The 17,286-nt window shown below is 37.6% G+C and overlaps 1 protein-coding gene across 17 annotated transcripts in view; it reads right to left on the bottom strand.

The window, feature by feature from the left end:
• Positions 1-17,286, bottom strand: part of CSPP1 (centrosome and spindle pole associated protein 1) — a 143,555-nt gene that overhangs the window by 56,653 nt on the left and 69,616 nt on the right. For all 17 annotated transcript variants that reach the window (XR_002478127.2, XR_001109123.2, XR_002478137.2 and 14 more), the window contains 2 exons: positions 12,079-12,208; positions 6,900-7,047 (listed from right to left, as the gene is read on the bottom strand). Coding sequence is in view for 13 of the 17 variants with exons in the window: in XM_012463670.3 (XP_012319093.2) it covers positions 6,900-7,047; positions 12,079-12,208 (278 nt within the window). In the remaining 4 variants the exon portion in view is untranslated. The remainder of the gene's footprint in view (positions 1-6,899; positions 7,048-12,078; positions 12,209-17,286) is intronic.

Here is a 17,286-nt window from a genome sequence, read left to right as displayed (position 1 = left end):
GAAATTTATAGCCTACCAAACAAAAAAAGTCCAGGACCAGGGTTCACAACCAAATTCTACCAGAGGTACAAAGAGGAGCTGGTACCACTCCTTCTGAAACTATTCCAAACAATACAACAAGAGTGAATCCTCCCTAACTCATTTTGTGAGGCCAACATCATCCTGATACAAAAACCTGGCAGAGATACAACTAAAAAAGAAAATTTCAGGCCACTATTGTTAATGAACATCAATGCAAAAATCCTCAATAAAATACTGGTAAACCAAATCCTACAGCACATCAAGAAGCTAATCCGTCATGATCAAGTCGGCTTCATCCCTGAAATGCAAGGCTGGTTCAACATACACAAATCAATAAACATAATCCATCATATATACAGAACCAAAGACAAAAACCACGATTATCTCAACAGATGCAGAGAAGGCCTTTGACAAATTCAACAACCTTCATGCTAATAACTCTCAATAAACTAGGTATTGATGCCCAGATATCTCAAAATATAAGAGCTATTTATGACAAACCCATAGCTAATATCATACTTAATGGGCAAAAACTTGTGCCTTTGAAAACCGGCATAAGACAAGGATACCCTCTCTTACCACTCCTATTCAGTATAGTATTGGAAGTTCTAGCCAGGGCAATCAGGCAAGAGAAAGAAATAAAGGATATTCAAATAGATAAAGAGGAAGTCAAATTATCTCTATTTGCAGATGACATGACTGCATATTTAGAAAACTAAATCATCTCTGCTCAAAATCCCCTGAAGCTGACAAGCAACTTCAGCAAAGTCTCAGGATACAAAATCAATATGCAAAAAAATCACAAGCATTCCTATACACCAATAACAGACATAGTCACAGCATGAGTGAACTCCCATTCACAATTGCTACAAAGAGAATTAAAATCTATGAATGCAACTTACAAAGGATATGAAGGACCTCTTCAAGGAGAACTAAAAAACCACTGCTCATGGAAGTAAGAGAGGACACAAACAAATGGAAAAACATTCCATATTCATGGATAGGAAGAAACAATATTGTGAAAATGTCCATACTGCCCAAAGTAATCTATAGATTGAATGCTATCCTCATCAAGCTACCACTGACTTTCTTCACAGAATTGGAAAAAAAACACCTAAAATTTCATACAGAACCAAAAAAGAGCCCGCATAGCCAGGACAATTCTTTAAAAAAAAAAAAAAAAAGCTGGAGGCATCACACTACCTGACTTCATACTACAAGGCTACAGTAATCGAAACTGCATGGTACTGGTACCAAAACAGATATATAGACCAATGGAACAGAACAGAGGCCTCAGAAACAATGTCACGCACCTACACCACCATCTGATCTTTGACAAACCTGACAAAAACAAGCAATGGAGAAAGGATTCCCTATTTAATAATGATGTTGGGATACCTGGCTAGCCATATGCAGAAAGCTGAAACTGGATCCCTTCCTTACACCTTATACAAAAATTAACTCCAGATGGATTAAAGATTTAAAGTAAGACCTAAAACTATAAACACCCTAGAAAGAAAACCTAGGCGATACCATTCAGGACATAGGCATGGGCAAGGATTTCATGACTAAAACATCAAAAGCAATGGCAACAAGAGCCAAAATAGACCAATGGGATCTAATTACACTAAAGAGCTTCTGCCCAGCAAAAGAAACTAACATTAGAGTGAACCGGCAACCAACAGAATGGGAAAAAAATTTTGCAATCTACCCATCTGACAAAGGGCTAATATCTAGAATCTATGAAGAATTTAAATTTACAGGAAAAAACAACCTCATCAAAAAGTGGATGAAGGACATAAAGACACTTTTCAAAAGAAGACATTTATGCAGTCAACAAACACATGAAAAAAAGTTCATCATCACTGGTCATTAGAGAAATGCAAATCAAAACCACACTGAGATACCATCTCACACCAGTTAGAATGGCTATTATTTAAAAAATCAGGAGATAACAGAAGCTGGAGAGGATGTGGAGAAACAGAAAACGCTTTTACACTGTTTGTGGGAGTGTAAATTAGTTCAACCATTGTAGAAGACAGTGTGGCAATTCCTCAAGGATCTAGAAATAGAAATACCACCTGACCCAGCAATCCCATTACTGAGTATATACCCAAAGAATTATAAATCATTCTATTATAAAGGCACATGCACACATATGTTTACTGTGGCACTGTTCAGAATAGCAAAGACTTGGAACCAACCCAAACACCCATCAATGATAGACTGGATAAAGAAAATGTGGCACATATACACCATGGAATACTGTGCAGCCATAAAAAAAGGATGGGTTCATGCCCTTTGCAGGGACATGGATGAAGCTGGAAACCATCATTCTCAGCAAAGTAACACAAGAACAGAAAATCAAACACCGCATGTTGTCACTCATAAGTGGGAGCTGAACAATGAGAACACATGGACACAGGGAGGGAACATAACACACCAGGAAATGTTGGGGGGTAGGGGAGATGAGATATGGGAGAAGTAGCTTTAAGAGAAATACCTAATGTAGATGACAGGGTGATGGATGCAACCAACCACCATGGCACGTGTATACCTATGCAACAAATCTGCATGTTCTGCACATGTACCCCAGAACTTAAAGTACAATTAAACACACACACACACACACACACACAGACACACACACACACACACTGAACTTGAAAAATACCTGATCAAATATAGATAGATAACTAATCATTCTGTTAATCAATTGGAACTATGACATACCTCTTTCAAGTTTGTTTTTAATTTTATCTTTTAATTTTATTTTTATTGACATTTTTCTTTTGGTGTATATGTTTTAACATTTGACATCTATAGTTTCACATAAAGTTTCAAATAACTTGAATAAAGAAATTTAATGAAGAACTGAGAAAACAAAGTACCATACAAATAATTAAAATGAGAAATATTTCAAGAGGTGATACTATCTTTTGCCTAAATAACATATTTTTTACAAAAATTAGCTGGGCATGGTGGTGTGTGCCTGTAATTCCAGCTACTCGGCAGGCTGAGGCAGAAGAATTGCTTGAACCAGGGAGTAGGAGGTTGCAGTGAGCTGAGATCATGCCACTGCACTCCAGCCTGGTGACAGAGCTAGACTTCATCTCAAAAAACAAAACAAAACAAAAACATATTTTTGTATTTTATTAATAACTACTATGCCTTATAAAGAGATCTTCTTGGCAGCGCATGGTGGCTCACACCTGTAATCAAGCACTTTGGAAGGCTGAGGCAGGTGGATCATGAGGTCAGAAGATTGAGACCATCCTGGCCAACATAGTGAAACCCCCCCAACATCTCTACTAAAAATATACAAATTAGCTAGGCATGGTGGTGTGTGCCTGTAGTCCCAGCTACTTGGGAGGCTGAGGCAGGAGAATCACTTGAGCCCGGGAGGCAGAGGTTGTAGTGAGCCGAAATCACGCCACTGCACTCCAGCCTGGCAACAGAGTGAGACTCGGTTAAAAAAAAAAAAAAAAGAAAAAGAAAAAATAAAAGAGAGAAAGATCTTAGAGATCTAAGGGTGCAGAGTAAAGATTCAATTTTATTAATTTCTTTTAAATAAATGATCAAAAAAACAAGAGTAATTAGAAAAGTGAGCAGCAGAATTAAAGTTAGCCAAGATAATGAACAGATGTTATATGGTCTTATCACACTGTTCTATACTACATATTTCAAATGTAAAGTTCCCACCTTCTCTAAAATGTAGCAGCTACACTGGGTGTAGTAGCTCACACCTGTAATCCCAGCACTTTGGGAGGCCAAGGCAGGTGGATCAACTCAGGTCAGGAGTTCAAGACCAGCCTGACCACCATGGTGAAACCCTGTCTCTCCTAAATACACAAAATTAGGCAGGTATGGTGGTGCATGCCTATAACCCCAGCTATTCCGGAGGCTGAGGCAGGAAAACTGCTTGAACCCAAGAAGTGGAGGTTGCAATGACCTGAGATTGCGCCATTGCATTCCAGCCTGAGCGACAGAACAAAATCCATTCCCCACCCCCCAAAAAATGTAGCAGCCACATACTGATACCTTTTTTTTTTTTTTCTGAGATGGAGTCTTACTCTGTCGCCAGGCTGAAGTGCAATGGTGTGATCTCAGCTCACTGCAACCTCCGCCTCCCGGGTTCAAGTGATTTCTCCTGCCTCAACCTCCAAGTAGCTGGGACTACAGGCATATGCCACCACGTCCAGCTAATTTCTGTATTTTTAGTAGAGAAGGAGTTTCACCATGTTGGCCTGGCCAGGATGGTCTTGATCTCTTGATCTCATGATCCGCCTGCCTCAGCCTCCCTATGTGCTGGGATGACAGGCATGAGCCACAGCACCCAGCCATAAACTGATACTCTTTAAGTGATGAGTATACTTGCTTTGAAAATACCATTAAAAGAGTTCTACTGTATTTGATAAAATAGTATGTCTTTTCTATTTCATGGCATGAAGACAGCATTAAATAAGCCCACATTACTATAAAAAATTGAAATCTCAGAAACATTTTCTCCATACTCATTAGGTCAAGCAATTCTAAAACAATGTTTTATAATTTAATAACCCACATTTATCCTCCTCATTTCTACCAATTAAAGGCATACAGAACACCATAACTGTACTGTTTTAACTAGAAATAATGTTAGAGGTAAGATTTTAGAAAAACGTTCTATCCCAATGTTTTCCAATGTTTCAGTCAGTGAAACACAACTTTCATGCTAACTAGCATATTTCTATCAATTTACAATATAAATTTACTGTAGCAAAGATTGGCCATTAGGGCTATTAATCCCACATCCTTCTCCTGAGTGTAAAAAAAGTTAAACTTCCCAGCCTCCCAAGCAGTTAGGTTACACCCTGTAACTAGGTCTGAACAATGGAATGAAGGAAAAAGTGATCTTCCTCCACATCCAGGCCAGGCCCCAACAAAATCCTCAATTTGTCCCAGGACAAGAAGAAAAGGACTTTAAAACGAAGCAATGACACAATGGATCCCCGAGTCACTTCTTGCAGGAGAACCACCCAAACAGCATCAGAGTTGGACAAAAGTGGATGCCTACAAGAGAGGCCTTAAGCTTCTGAGAATTTGGGTTTGCTTGTCACAGCACTTTCCATTAAATGCCTGGACTAACACCTTTAATTTCTTTACTTTAAAAGAAAATGTTATCGCAGTATAAATGGAAAACTAGTGTTTTTCCTATATATTTTCAAGTAAGCACTTACCTATTAAAATAAGAAATGCTTAGCTAGGCATCATCTAAAATCATTTCATTGATAATGTAATAAGAGTTCCACTCTTTCAAAACTGTGAGAAAATTATTAATGAAGTGAAGACAGAAAAGGAACAAATCTTATGGGAAGAAAAAAGAGTTCTTAAAATTAAAGTAGGCCGGGCACAGTGACTCATACCTGTAATTTCAGCACTTTGGGAGGCCAAGGTGAGTGGATCACCTAAGGTCAGGAGTTTGAGACCAGCCTGACCAACATGGTGAAACCCTGTCTCTACTAAAAATACAAAAATTAGCCAGGCGTGGTGATGGATGCTTGTAAATCCCAGAGACTTGGGAGGCTGAGGTAGGAGAATTGATTCAACCCAGAAGGCAGAGGTTACAGTGAGCCGAGACGGTGCCACTGCACTCCAGCCTGGGTGACAGAGTGAAACTCCATCTCAAAAAAATAAAGTGGGCCTCAAATATATCTTTAAAACACACACACACACACACACACACACACACACACAAAATAATGAACCAAAGGCATAATACATAAGAATTTTAACTCAACAACCAATCTTCCAATTCTATCACTCATCTATTCCTACAATATATAATACCTAAAGAACATGAAATGTGTACCTTTGCTCTACTTTTATTCTGCTTAACTAAAAGCTAAGCAGAGACCATCTGAATACATACAACGGTCCTTTGTAACCATGGGTTCCACGTCTGTGGATTCAACCAATCACAAATCGAAAACATTAAAAAACAAAAAAAACTGATGCTTTCATCTGTGCTGAACATATAAAAAGTCTTTTATTCTTGTCATTATTCCCTAAGCAATACAAGATCACAACGATTTACATAGCATTTTCACTGTATTAGGTATTACAAGTAATCTAGAGATGATTTAAAGTATACAGGAGGATATGTGTAGGTTATATGCAAACACTATACCAATTTTTTATCAGGAACTTGAGCATCCATGGATTTGAGTATTCACAGGAGATACTGGAATCAATGTCCCATGGTTACCAACAGACAATTGTATATAACAAGTCATATAAAGCCACTGAAGGTATTTGTTGTGTGGTTACTAGATCAAACATTTTTGAGAGTACATAAATGAAAGATAAACAAATTATGAAAGATAAATAAACAAATTATGAAAGTTGCTAGAAAGTTTCTATGATCGTGTCTTTTCCCTCCTCCACAAAAGAATCCTTGCAATGAGCAGGTATACTGCACATATAAATTAAACACAAAATCCCCTCCTAAAACTGTTTTAGAGCCTTTATTTCTAAGACATCTTACTTTTTTTTTAACTTGTAATATAGGTTTTATCATTTTTACAAGGAGATAAAATATTCTAAGTACTAGTTAGAGTAAAAACTTATCAACTAACATGAGCTTTTCTCTGCAGCTGGGTTATCAACATCAGAGGATGAAATATTTGTAATAAAAACAAATGAATAGTATTCTGAAGAAGAAATGCTTTCCAGCCTCTGTTATTATATTTATTCTCAAAATACCTCTTATGCATTAAGTTATATAAAGAGGCCTTGCTATAGAGGCTATGATTTCTACCTTTCTCTACTCCCCAGTATTTTCAAAAGTTAAAAATAATTTACCTTATTTTAAAAACAAGTCAATGGAAATAACATACTTATCAGATTTCCTTTTGCATCCCTGAGAGGGGCACCACCTCCGCCTTTTCCCCAAGGATTATATGTTCTCATTTCAGCTTCTAATTTAGCTTCATATTCTTCTTTTTCTTCACGTTCTTTCTTCCTTCTTTCTTCTCTTTCCCGAATCTTGACAACATAAAATGTATTTAAAATAAATGCTGACAAGTATTTTGACACAAGAGGTTAATAATATCAGATGTTATTTAAAAAACAAAACAAAACTGGGTTTTATTTTTTCTAACACACATACACACACACACACACACACACACACACACACACACACACACACACACACATTTTTTTTTTCCCCAGTATGCTCCCCTACAAAGGTTAAAACCACAAATATATGTAATACTCAATGTAAAAATACTTTAGACCAGGCATGGTGGCTCATGCCTGTAGAGGCCGAGGTGGGTAGATCACTTAAGGCAAAGAGTTCGAGACCAGCCTGGCCAACATGGCAAAACCCTGTCTCTACTAAAAATACAAAAATTAGCTGGTGTGGTGTCACACACCTGTAATCCCAGCCACTTGGGTGGCTGAGGCAGAAGAATCACTTGAACCCAGGAGGCAGAGGTTGTAGTGAGCCAAGATCGTGCCACGGCACTCCAGCTTGGGCAACAATAAGCAAAATGCTGTCTCTAAATTAATAATATTAAAAATAAAAATACTTCATTGGCTGGAATACATAGCCCCTGTTCCTCTATATACCACCAAATGCCTTTCTAGCCACTAAGGCTACTTCAGACTCAACCAACTCGTCTTCCCCTCCCCCAGTGTCTACCTGAGCCATTCTCTCTCTAACCCTGACAGTTTCATGGGACCATCTCCCTAAGTTCCTTTTTCATCTATCCTTTCAAGGGGAATGCCCAGCCACAAAGTGTACCCTCAACCTTACCAGGCCTACTTTCCCTCGGTAAACTCTACTTCCAGAATTCAGAGGTTGGGGGATCAATGCTCTCTGGGGAATGCTCCGCAACTTTAAACAGGAGCATACCTCATTTTATTGTGCTGCACTTTATTGTGCTTTGCAGACACTGCATTGTTTACAAATTGAAGGTTTGTGGCAACCCTGCATTGAAGAAGTCTATTGGTACCATTTTTCCAACAGCATGGACTAACTTCATGTCTGTGTCACATTTTGTAATTCTCACAATATTTCAAACTTTTTTTTTGTTTTTTGAGATGGAGTTTCACTCTGTCACCCAGGTTAGAGTGCAGTGGCACGATCTCGGCTCACTGCAACCTCCATTTCCCAGGTTCAAGTGATTCTCCTGCCACAGCCTCCCAAGTAGCTGGGATTACAGGTGCATGCCACAACGCCTGGCTAACTCCAGGGTTTCACCGTGTTAGCCAGGCTGGTCTCAATCTCCTGACCTGCGACCCGCCCACCTCAGCCTCCCAAAGTGCTAAGATTACAGGAATGAGCCACTATGCCTGGCTACTTTTTAATATCTGTTATGGTGATCTGCGATTGGTGATCTTTAGTGTTGCTATTATAATTGTTTTGGGGCATCATGAATCACACACACATAAAATGGCAAACTTAATGAATAAATGTCATATGTATCCTGACTATTCTACCAATCAGCCATTCATGTCTCTTTCCCTCTCCTTGGATCTCCCTTTTCCCTGATAGAATATTGAAATTAGGCCAATTAATAACCCAACAATGGCATGCAAGTGTTCAAGGGAATGAAAGAGTCACATCTCTAATTTTAAATCAAAAGCTAGAAATGATTAAGCTTGTTGATGCATAAATAGGCTGAAAATTAGGCTTCTTTTGCTAAATAAACACTTTGTCAAGTTGTAAATGTACAGGAAAAATTCCTGAAGGAAATTAAAAATGCTACTCCAGTAAGCACATGAATGATAAGAAAGTGAAGCAGCTTTATTGCTGTTATAGAGAAAGTTTTAGTGGTCAGATGGAAGATCAAACCAGCCCAACATTCCCTTAAGCCAAAGCCTAATCCAAAGCAAGGCCCTAACTTTCTTCAATTCTATGAAGGCTGACAGAAGTGAGGAAGCTGCAGAAGTGAACCTGGAAGTTAGCAGAGGTTGGTTCATGAAGTTGAGGGAAAGCGGCCATCTCTATAACATAAAAGTACAACATGGGCCAGGCACAGTGACTAACGCCTGTAATCTCAATACTTTGGGAGGCTGAGGTGGGCAGATCACCTGAGTTCAGGAGTTCGAGACAGCCTGACCAACATGGCGAAACGCCGCCTATACTAAAAATACAAACAAAAAAAAAATTAGCTGGGCATTGTGGTGGGTGCCCATAGTCCCAGCTACTCCGGAGGCTGAGGCAAGAGAATCGTTTGAATCAGGGAGGCAGAAGTTGCAGTGAGCCGAGATCACACCATTGCATTTCAGCTTAGGCTGGGTGACAGAGCGAGACTTTGTCTCAAAAAAAAAAAAAACAAAAAAAAAAACTGCAACATGAGGCAGGAAGTGCTGATGGAGAAGCTACATCAAGTTACCCATAAGATCCAGCTCAGACATTCAATAGAGACAAAACAGCCTTGTATTAAAAGACTTTCATAGCCAGGAAAGAGAAGTCAATGTCTGGCTTCAAGCTTCAAAGGTTTCAAGCTTCAAAGGACAGGCTGACTCTCTCATTAGGACCTAATGCAGCTGGTGACTTTAAGTTGAAGTCAATGCTGATGTAACATTCTGAAAATCTTAGGACCCTTAAGAATGGTGCTAAATCTACTCTGCCTGTGCTCTAGAAAGGAAACAACAAAGCCTGTTTTGCCACACAACTGTTTCAAAAATGGTTTACTGAGTATTTTAAGCCCACTATTGAGACTTGCTACTAAACCAAAAAGAGATTCCTTTCAAAATATTACCACTCATTGGCAAGGCACCTAGTCAACCAAGAACTCTGATGGAGATATACAAGATTAACATTGTTGTCATGATTGCTAATACAACATCCATTCTGCAGCCCATAACTCATGGAGTAATTTTGACACTGATTTCTTTCTGTTCAGTAAATACGTTTCAGACAGTAATTCCTCTGATGATCTGGGAAAGGTAAACTGAAAGCCCTCTGGAGAGAATTTACCATTCCAGATGCCACCAAGAACATTTGTGAGTCATGGGAGGAAGTCAAAATATCAACAGTATCAGAATTTGAAAGAAGTTGACTCCAACCCTTATAGATGACTTTGAGGGATTCAAAACTTCAGTGGTAGAAGTAACTGCAGACATGGAAGAAATACCAAGAGAACTGGAATCAGAAGTGAGGCCAGAAGACTTGACCAAATTATTACAATCTCATGACAAAATTTTAATGGATAAGGAGTTGCTTCTTACGAATGAGCAAAGAAAGTGGTTTCTTGAGATGGAGTCTACTCTTGGTGAAGATGCTGTGAACATTGTTGAGATGACAACAAAGGATTTAGAAACATTACATAAACTAAGCATCAGCAGGGTTTTGAGAGGACTGACTCCAAACTTTGAAAGAAGTTTTACTGTGGATAAAATAGTATAAAACAGCATTAAATCCTACAGGCAAATCTTTCGTGAATGGAGGAGTTAACTGATGCAGCAAACTTCACTGTCGCTTTATTTTAAGAAATTGCCATAGCCACCCAATCTTCAGCAACTGCCACCCTGATCAGTCAGTAGTCATCAACATTGAGGCAAGACTCTCCACCAGCAAAAACATTATGACTTGCTAAATTTTTTTAGCAATAAAGTATTTTCAAATTATGTATCTTGCTTTTTTAAAAATATATTTCACCTTAATAGATCATAGTATAGTGTAAAGATAACTTCTACATGCACTGGGAAACCAAAAAATTCATGTGAATCATTTTATTGTGATATTTGCTTTATTGCAGTGGTCTGGAACCAAACCAGCAATATTTCTGAGGTATGCCTATAAAGCTGTATTAAGCACTAAAAACAAATGCATTCTTATCATCACTAAGTATAAGCACAGGGTTGTTCTGTAGAGACATATGGATAGGCAACAAACAAATGTTTACATTTTGGAAAGTCACTTTTGAACTCATAATCATATGCATGATAAATTTAAGCAAACTTTTGCTCCAGCACAGCCAAAGAAGTCATCACACACATCAAACAGACCCCTAGAGTTGAAAAATCTAGTTTTGTCAGTAGTGTTTTTAATATGCTCAATACAAAAACAGACTCTGAATTTAATATTCAGTCTTATTTGTAGAATCCTAACATACAAAAAATATAATTCTGTAATTTTAAAAATCTTTCAAGAAAGTCACCCATGTAAAAGTTGAACAAAAGTATTTTTAAAAGAAATCCAAGTGCAATTCTATAGAAAAGTACCTAAGTTAAGAGTCCTAGGGCCCTCTCAGAAGGTAAGGGAATTCCTACAAAGAATCCCACACATTTGATAGTTACTATTAAATTCTCTTCGAATATTACAAACTACAAAAGAACCCATTATCCTCCTCTGTATACATGAACTACTTCCTGTATTCCCTATTTTGGTTTATAGCCTCATTATTCTCCTAGGAAACATCTTCAAAACCCTCTGTTATTTCTCATTCCCTATACCCAAGTCCTGTCAATGAAACCTGAGAATTGTCTCATAGATGTCTTCCCCAGCAACCCCATCTGGTTCAGGGCCTCATCACCTCTTAACTGGACAACCTACTAAAAAATTTCTCTGCCACATCTCTTCCCAATTGTACAAATCAACCAATTATCTTCCTAAAAAATATATCTGCTCAAAACAGAACCAATCCTTTCATTCTTTTCTTGGCTTAAAATTTCCTTCCTTTGGCTGTCCATAACCAGATGAAACTGAAAACCCCTTATTAGCTAGTCCTTCACAATCTAACAGAACAATCTAATTCTCCAGCCCCTTCCTCCATACCAATTCCATTCTCTGTATATACCAGCAACTTCTAATGTATTCACTGCACAACATGCAGCTCAAATATCAAGTAATGTGTGAAGTTCTCCCAACTGCCCCAGGCCATTATTTCCCCTACCCTATGCTTCCAACAGCAAGTTACTGTATCCACTTCAAAACTTAGCATTTTGAATTATAATTAACTGGGTTTTTCCCCCTTCCCTGCCACACTCTGAGTTCTAAGGAACCACTAGTGGTGTTAACACTTAAGATGTTCAACAGTAAATGAGTAAATGAATCAATACCTGCTGCTGCAAAGCCTCTTGGTAAGACTGAAGCGACTGTTTGGAAGGTTTCGGTTTATCTTCAAAAATCAGTCCTGAATTTATCACTTCATCACTTGTAATTTTCAGTTCATTCTGTCCAACCGTATTCCTACATCAAATACACAATAAATAATTTAAATCCATCTATGAAAAAGCAAGAAGAAAATGCAACTGTTTCTTGAAATAGCATGGCATACAAATACATTTAAAAAATACAGAAGGATATTTCTCTATAGGCCAAAGAGGAATCCTTAAGTAAGTAACCCCTTTCTCAGCTCTCCTTCCTGCGTTTGCTTTGACAATTCTTGCAACTTTCAAATTTACCGCTTCTATTTTTTGACCTATGAAATAGTTACACAGGAGTCAAAAAAGTTTGTGGTAACTAATTTAATAGTACACATATGACTTAGGCAGTTTCCTCAACATACAGAAATAACACAAAGTCACTCAAGTAACAGAATAATAACTAATGATTCATTTTTAAATGATTTACTAACAAAATTACTTCTTAGCCATCTCAAGAATAAAACAATGTAATTGCAGGAAAAAGTCTCAAAATAAAATTTTTGAAAAACTCACAAGGAAACATAAGAAAAAATTTTAAACATATTGTTGTTATATAAATCACAAGCAATAAAGTACTATTTTTTTGGGTTTTTTTTTTGACAGGGTCCTACTTCGTCACCCAGGCTAGAGTGCAGTGGCGCCATCATACCTCACTCAGCCTTCATCTCCTGGAGCCATGCAGTCCTTCCACCTTAGCCTTTCAAGTAGCTGGGGCTATATGTACATGTCACCACACCTGGTTCACTTTTTTATTTTTTGTAGAGACAAGGTCTTTCTACATTGCCCAGGCTGGTATTGAACTCCTAAGCTCAAGTGATCTTCCTGCCTGCGCCTCCCAAAGTGCTGGGATTACAGGCGTGAGTCACTGCACCCAGCCAACATAACACCTGTTTAAGTACAGGAATACACAGACTTTGAAGACAATAAAACTTTTAGAAATCTAAATTATAAAAAGTGAATTGAAATACTGATTTCATAACTTTTTGTTTTGTTTTGAGACGGAGTTTCACTCTTGTCGCCCATTCTGGAGTGCAATGGTGCAATCTTCACTCACTGGAACCTCCGCCTCTAGGGTTCAAGCAATTCTCCTGTCTCGGCCTACCGAGCAGCTGGGACTACAGATGCCCACCAACACGCCCGGCTAATTTTTGTATTTTTAGTAGAGACAAGAGTTTCATCACATTGGCCAGGCTGGTCTCGAACCCCTGGCCTCAAGTCATTCGCCCACTTTGGCCTCCCAAAGATGCTGGGATTACAAGCATGAGCCACCATGCCCAGCCTGATTTTATAATTTTAAAAAAGCTTTCTCTTCTCCAAAAACATCACTGCTTTAAAAAATGAGTTTCATTGTGTACTTACCCTTTCTAACTTACTTACAATCTTTTATTAGGATAAACAAGTATGTTTGTATATATTGTCACATTGGATTATGAATGAGTAAAAGGGAAGGTGAGGTAAACCACATCAAATATTTCCTAACTGATCTTATACTTTTTCAGAGCAGGGGCACTCTTTTTGTGTAAATGAATAAATAAGTTTGAGAGGGTCTATGTGAGTAAACTCATTCTCTCAAAATACAGTTTATATAAGGTGGACAGATTCTCTCAGTATCTATTTCACTTATGATCCCTCCTGTCTGTATCACACACATACTCACAGATCCAAATTCTTAGCCTTTATCTATCAACTCCTCCCTGGCTCCCACCAAAAAAGGGGTTTAAGGATTTATATAGTCAAATCAGGATGGGAGAAAGGAAATGATAGGGTTATTAAGTACAGTCATCCTTTGGTATATCTGAGGGATTGTTTCCAGGACTCTCTGCCTATATCAAAATCAGAGTATACTCAAGTCCCAAAGTGAGTACTATGGAACTCCCATATAGGAAAAGTAGGCCCTCCATGTACATGAGTTTCACATCCCACAAATACTCTACTTTCTATTGCAGTTGATTGAAAAAAATCCACATGTAGGTGGACCCATACAGTTTAAACCCATGTTATCAAGTGTCAACTGTATACAATTAAATGATTTTTAGTAAATTTATAGAGCTGTGCAACCATCACCATAATCCAGTTTTAGAACATTTTTACAATCCAAACATATCCTTCATACCCATATGCAATCAATCCCAACTCAAACCCCAGCCCCAGGCAATTATTAAGTAAGTAGCCTGCTTTCTGTCTTTACAGATTTGGACATTTTATATAAATGGAACCAATATAGTATGTATAGATTCATTTAGCATAACCATTTATAAGGTTCATCCATATATATCAGTAGTTCATTACTTTTTATTGCTGAATAGTACTTTACTGAATGAATACAACACATATTGTTTATCCATTCACTCGCTGATGGACACTTGAATTGTTTCCACTTTTTGACTATTATCAATAATGTAGCTATAAACATTCACCTCCAAGTCTTTGCATGTATATGTATTTTTATTTCTTTTGATTACATGCCTAGGAATGGAACTGCAGTATCATATATTCTTTTTAAGAAACTGCCATTTCCTGCAACTGCTTTTTATATATTTTTATAATCAGTAATTCTGTGAAAACTTTCATATTAATTCTAATATTTTAATCATATATTCTTTTGCAAATAACATCAGTTTTCTCTCTTCCTTTCTAATCCTTGTACCTATCTTCCTTCCTCTCTTTCTCTTATTTTTGGCCTTGATTAAATTATTAAGTCCTGTGAAAAGAAGCAGTGATAGAATCTCAAAAGGAATGTTTTAAATCTATCACCATTAAATAAAATACATGATGTAAGTTTTTCATGTTTATAGACTCCCTTCTAACCTATTACATTTTTAATCACTAGTGAATAAACTATTTTAATTTTTGTCTATTGGGATATCATATAGCTTTCTTCTTTATTCTGTTAACATAGTAGATTATAGTAATTGATTTTGTTGATTTACAGTAATTGATGATATCTAACACCAATTATCTCCTAGTATTCAGACATCATCCTAAACACTTTATATATTTTAATCATTCAATCATCAGAAAAAACCCTGTGAGCTGATACCATTATTACCCCAAGTAACAGACAAGGAATAGAAGAAATATACCTCAAGCTAATGAATGGTAAAACTAGGATTCAAACCAAGGCAATCAAGCTACAAAGTCCATGCTCTTAATTGATATACTCTACTACATTTAGTCATCCTGTACTAGAGAGTAATTCCAATTCAAGATAAATAATCCTTCTCTATACTTTGAGGTTCAGTTTTAGGATTGTGTCTGTGCTAACAAGTACAACTAGCTTGTAATTTTCCATTTCATACTGACCTTATCAGGTTTAAGTATCAAGATTATGACAGTCTCATAATAGTGACGAGAATATTCCTTCATTCCACACTCTGCAATAGTTTCTGTAAGACTGGATTGGCTGGGCATGGTGGCTCACACCTGTAATGCCAACACTTTGGGAGGCCAAGGCAAGTGGATCACCTGAGGTCAGGAGTTCGAGACCAGCCCGGCCAACATGGTGAAAGTCCATCTCTACTAAAAATAAAAAAAATTAGCCAGGTGTGGTGGCACATGCCTGTAGTCCCAGCTACTCAGGAGGCTGAGGCAGGGGAATTGCTTGAACCCAGGAGGCGGAGGTTGCAGAGAGCAGAGATCGTGCCATCGCACTCCAGCATGGCGACAGAGTGAGAGACTCTGTCTCAAAAAAAAAAAAAGAAAAAGAAAGAAAACAGCAAAGACAACAAAATACAAACAGCAACAACAACAAACCACAGGGAGGAGAAGAATCTAATTTCCACAGTTGCCACACTCTGTTTCTTAAATGTTCAGTTTTCCAAAAAAAATTATGGTACTTGCAAAGAAATAGAGAATGGTGGGCTATACATAGGAAAAAAGAAGTCAACAGAAACATTCACAGAGGAATTATATGCCTTGTATTTAATCAACAAAGATTTTTATTCAGTTATTAGAAATATGTTGAAAGAACTAAAACAACTATGTCTAAATAATTAAAGTGGCCGGGCACAGGGGGTCATGCCTGTAATCCCAGCACTCTGAGAGGCCAAGGTAGGCGGATCACCTGAGATCAGGAGCTGGAGATCAGCCTGACTAACATGGCAAAACCCTGTTTGTACTAAAAATAAAAAATTAGCCAGGTGTGGTGGCACATGCCTATAATCCCAGCTACTCAGGAGGCTGAAGCAGGAGAATTGCTTGAACCTGGGAGGTAGAGGCTGCAGTGAACTGAGATTGAAACACTGCACTCCAGCCTGGGCAATAAGAGCAAAACTCCATCTCAAAAAAGAAAAAGAAAAAAAAGAAAAAGAAAAAAGAATTAAATTGTGAGAACAATGTTTACCAAATAAAATTAACAACAAAGCAATTGAAATTACTTTTAAAAGAAACAAAAATGATAGAGCTGAAAAAATATAACTGAGAAGAAAAGGGAGCCAACAGAACATTTGAGCAGAGAGAAGAAACTATCAGTGAACTTGAAGACAGGTCAACTGAGATTACCTAGTCTAGAATAGAAAAAGACTGAAGACAAATGAACCGAGCTTCAGAGATCCTGTGGGACATCATCAAGCGTACCAATTGGAGTCTCAGAAAGAGAAGAAACAGAAAAATGGACACAAAGAATATTGGAAAAAAAAATGGGCAAAAATTTTGCAAATTTGATGAAAAATATTTATCTACAGATCCAATAAGCTCATCAAACTCCACGTAAGAAAAACTCAGAGGGATCCACACCTATATAGCCAAACTGCTTAAAGATAAAGACAAAGAAAATCCTGAAAGTAAGAGAATAACCATTCATCACATATAAGGAATCCTCAGTAAGATTAACAGCTTATCAGAAACCACGAAGGTTTGCAAATGCCATACTGTGTTGAAAGATAAAGAATGCCAACCACTACAATTCCGTATCATCAAAATTATCCTTCAAAAATGAAAGCTAAATTAAGACATTATTAAATAAAATTCAGAGAAGAAATCACTGAGACCTGCTCTGTAAGAACACTGAAGGGAGCCCTTCAGAAAGAAAGAACACTTGACAGCAGCTGAAGTAAGCACAAACATATAAAGAGCACCAGTAAAGATAATTACATGGGCAAATATAAAAGATATTACAAATGT

Source organism: Aotus nancymaae, unplaced genomic scaffold (genome assembly GCF_030222135.1).
Source record: "Aotus nancymaae isolate 86718 unplaced genomic scaffold, 86718_ANA_hifiasm-v0.15.2.pri h1tg000036l, whole genome shotgun sequence".
Lineage (NCBI taxonomy): Eukaryota > Metazoa > Chordata > Mammalia > Primates > Aotidae > Aotus > Aotus nancymaae.
Note: the sequence above shows the minus strand (reverse complement) of the source record. Positions and strands in the feature narration are given on the sequence as shown.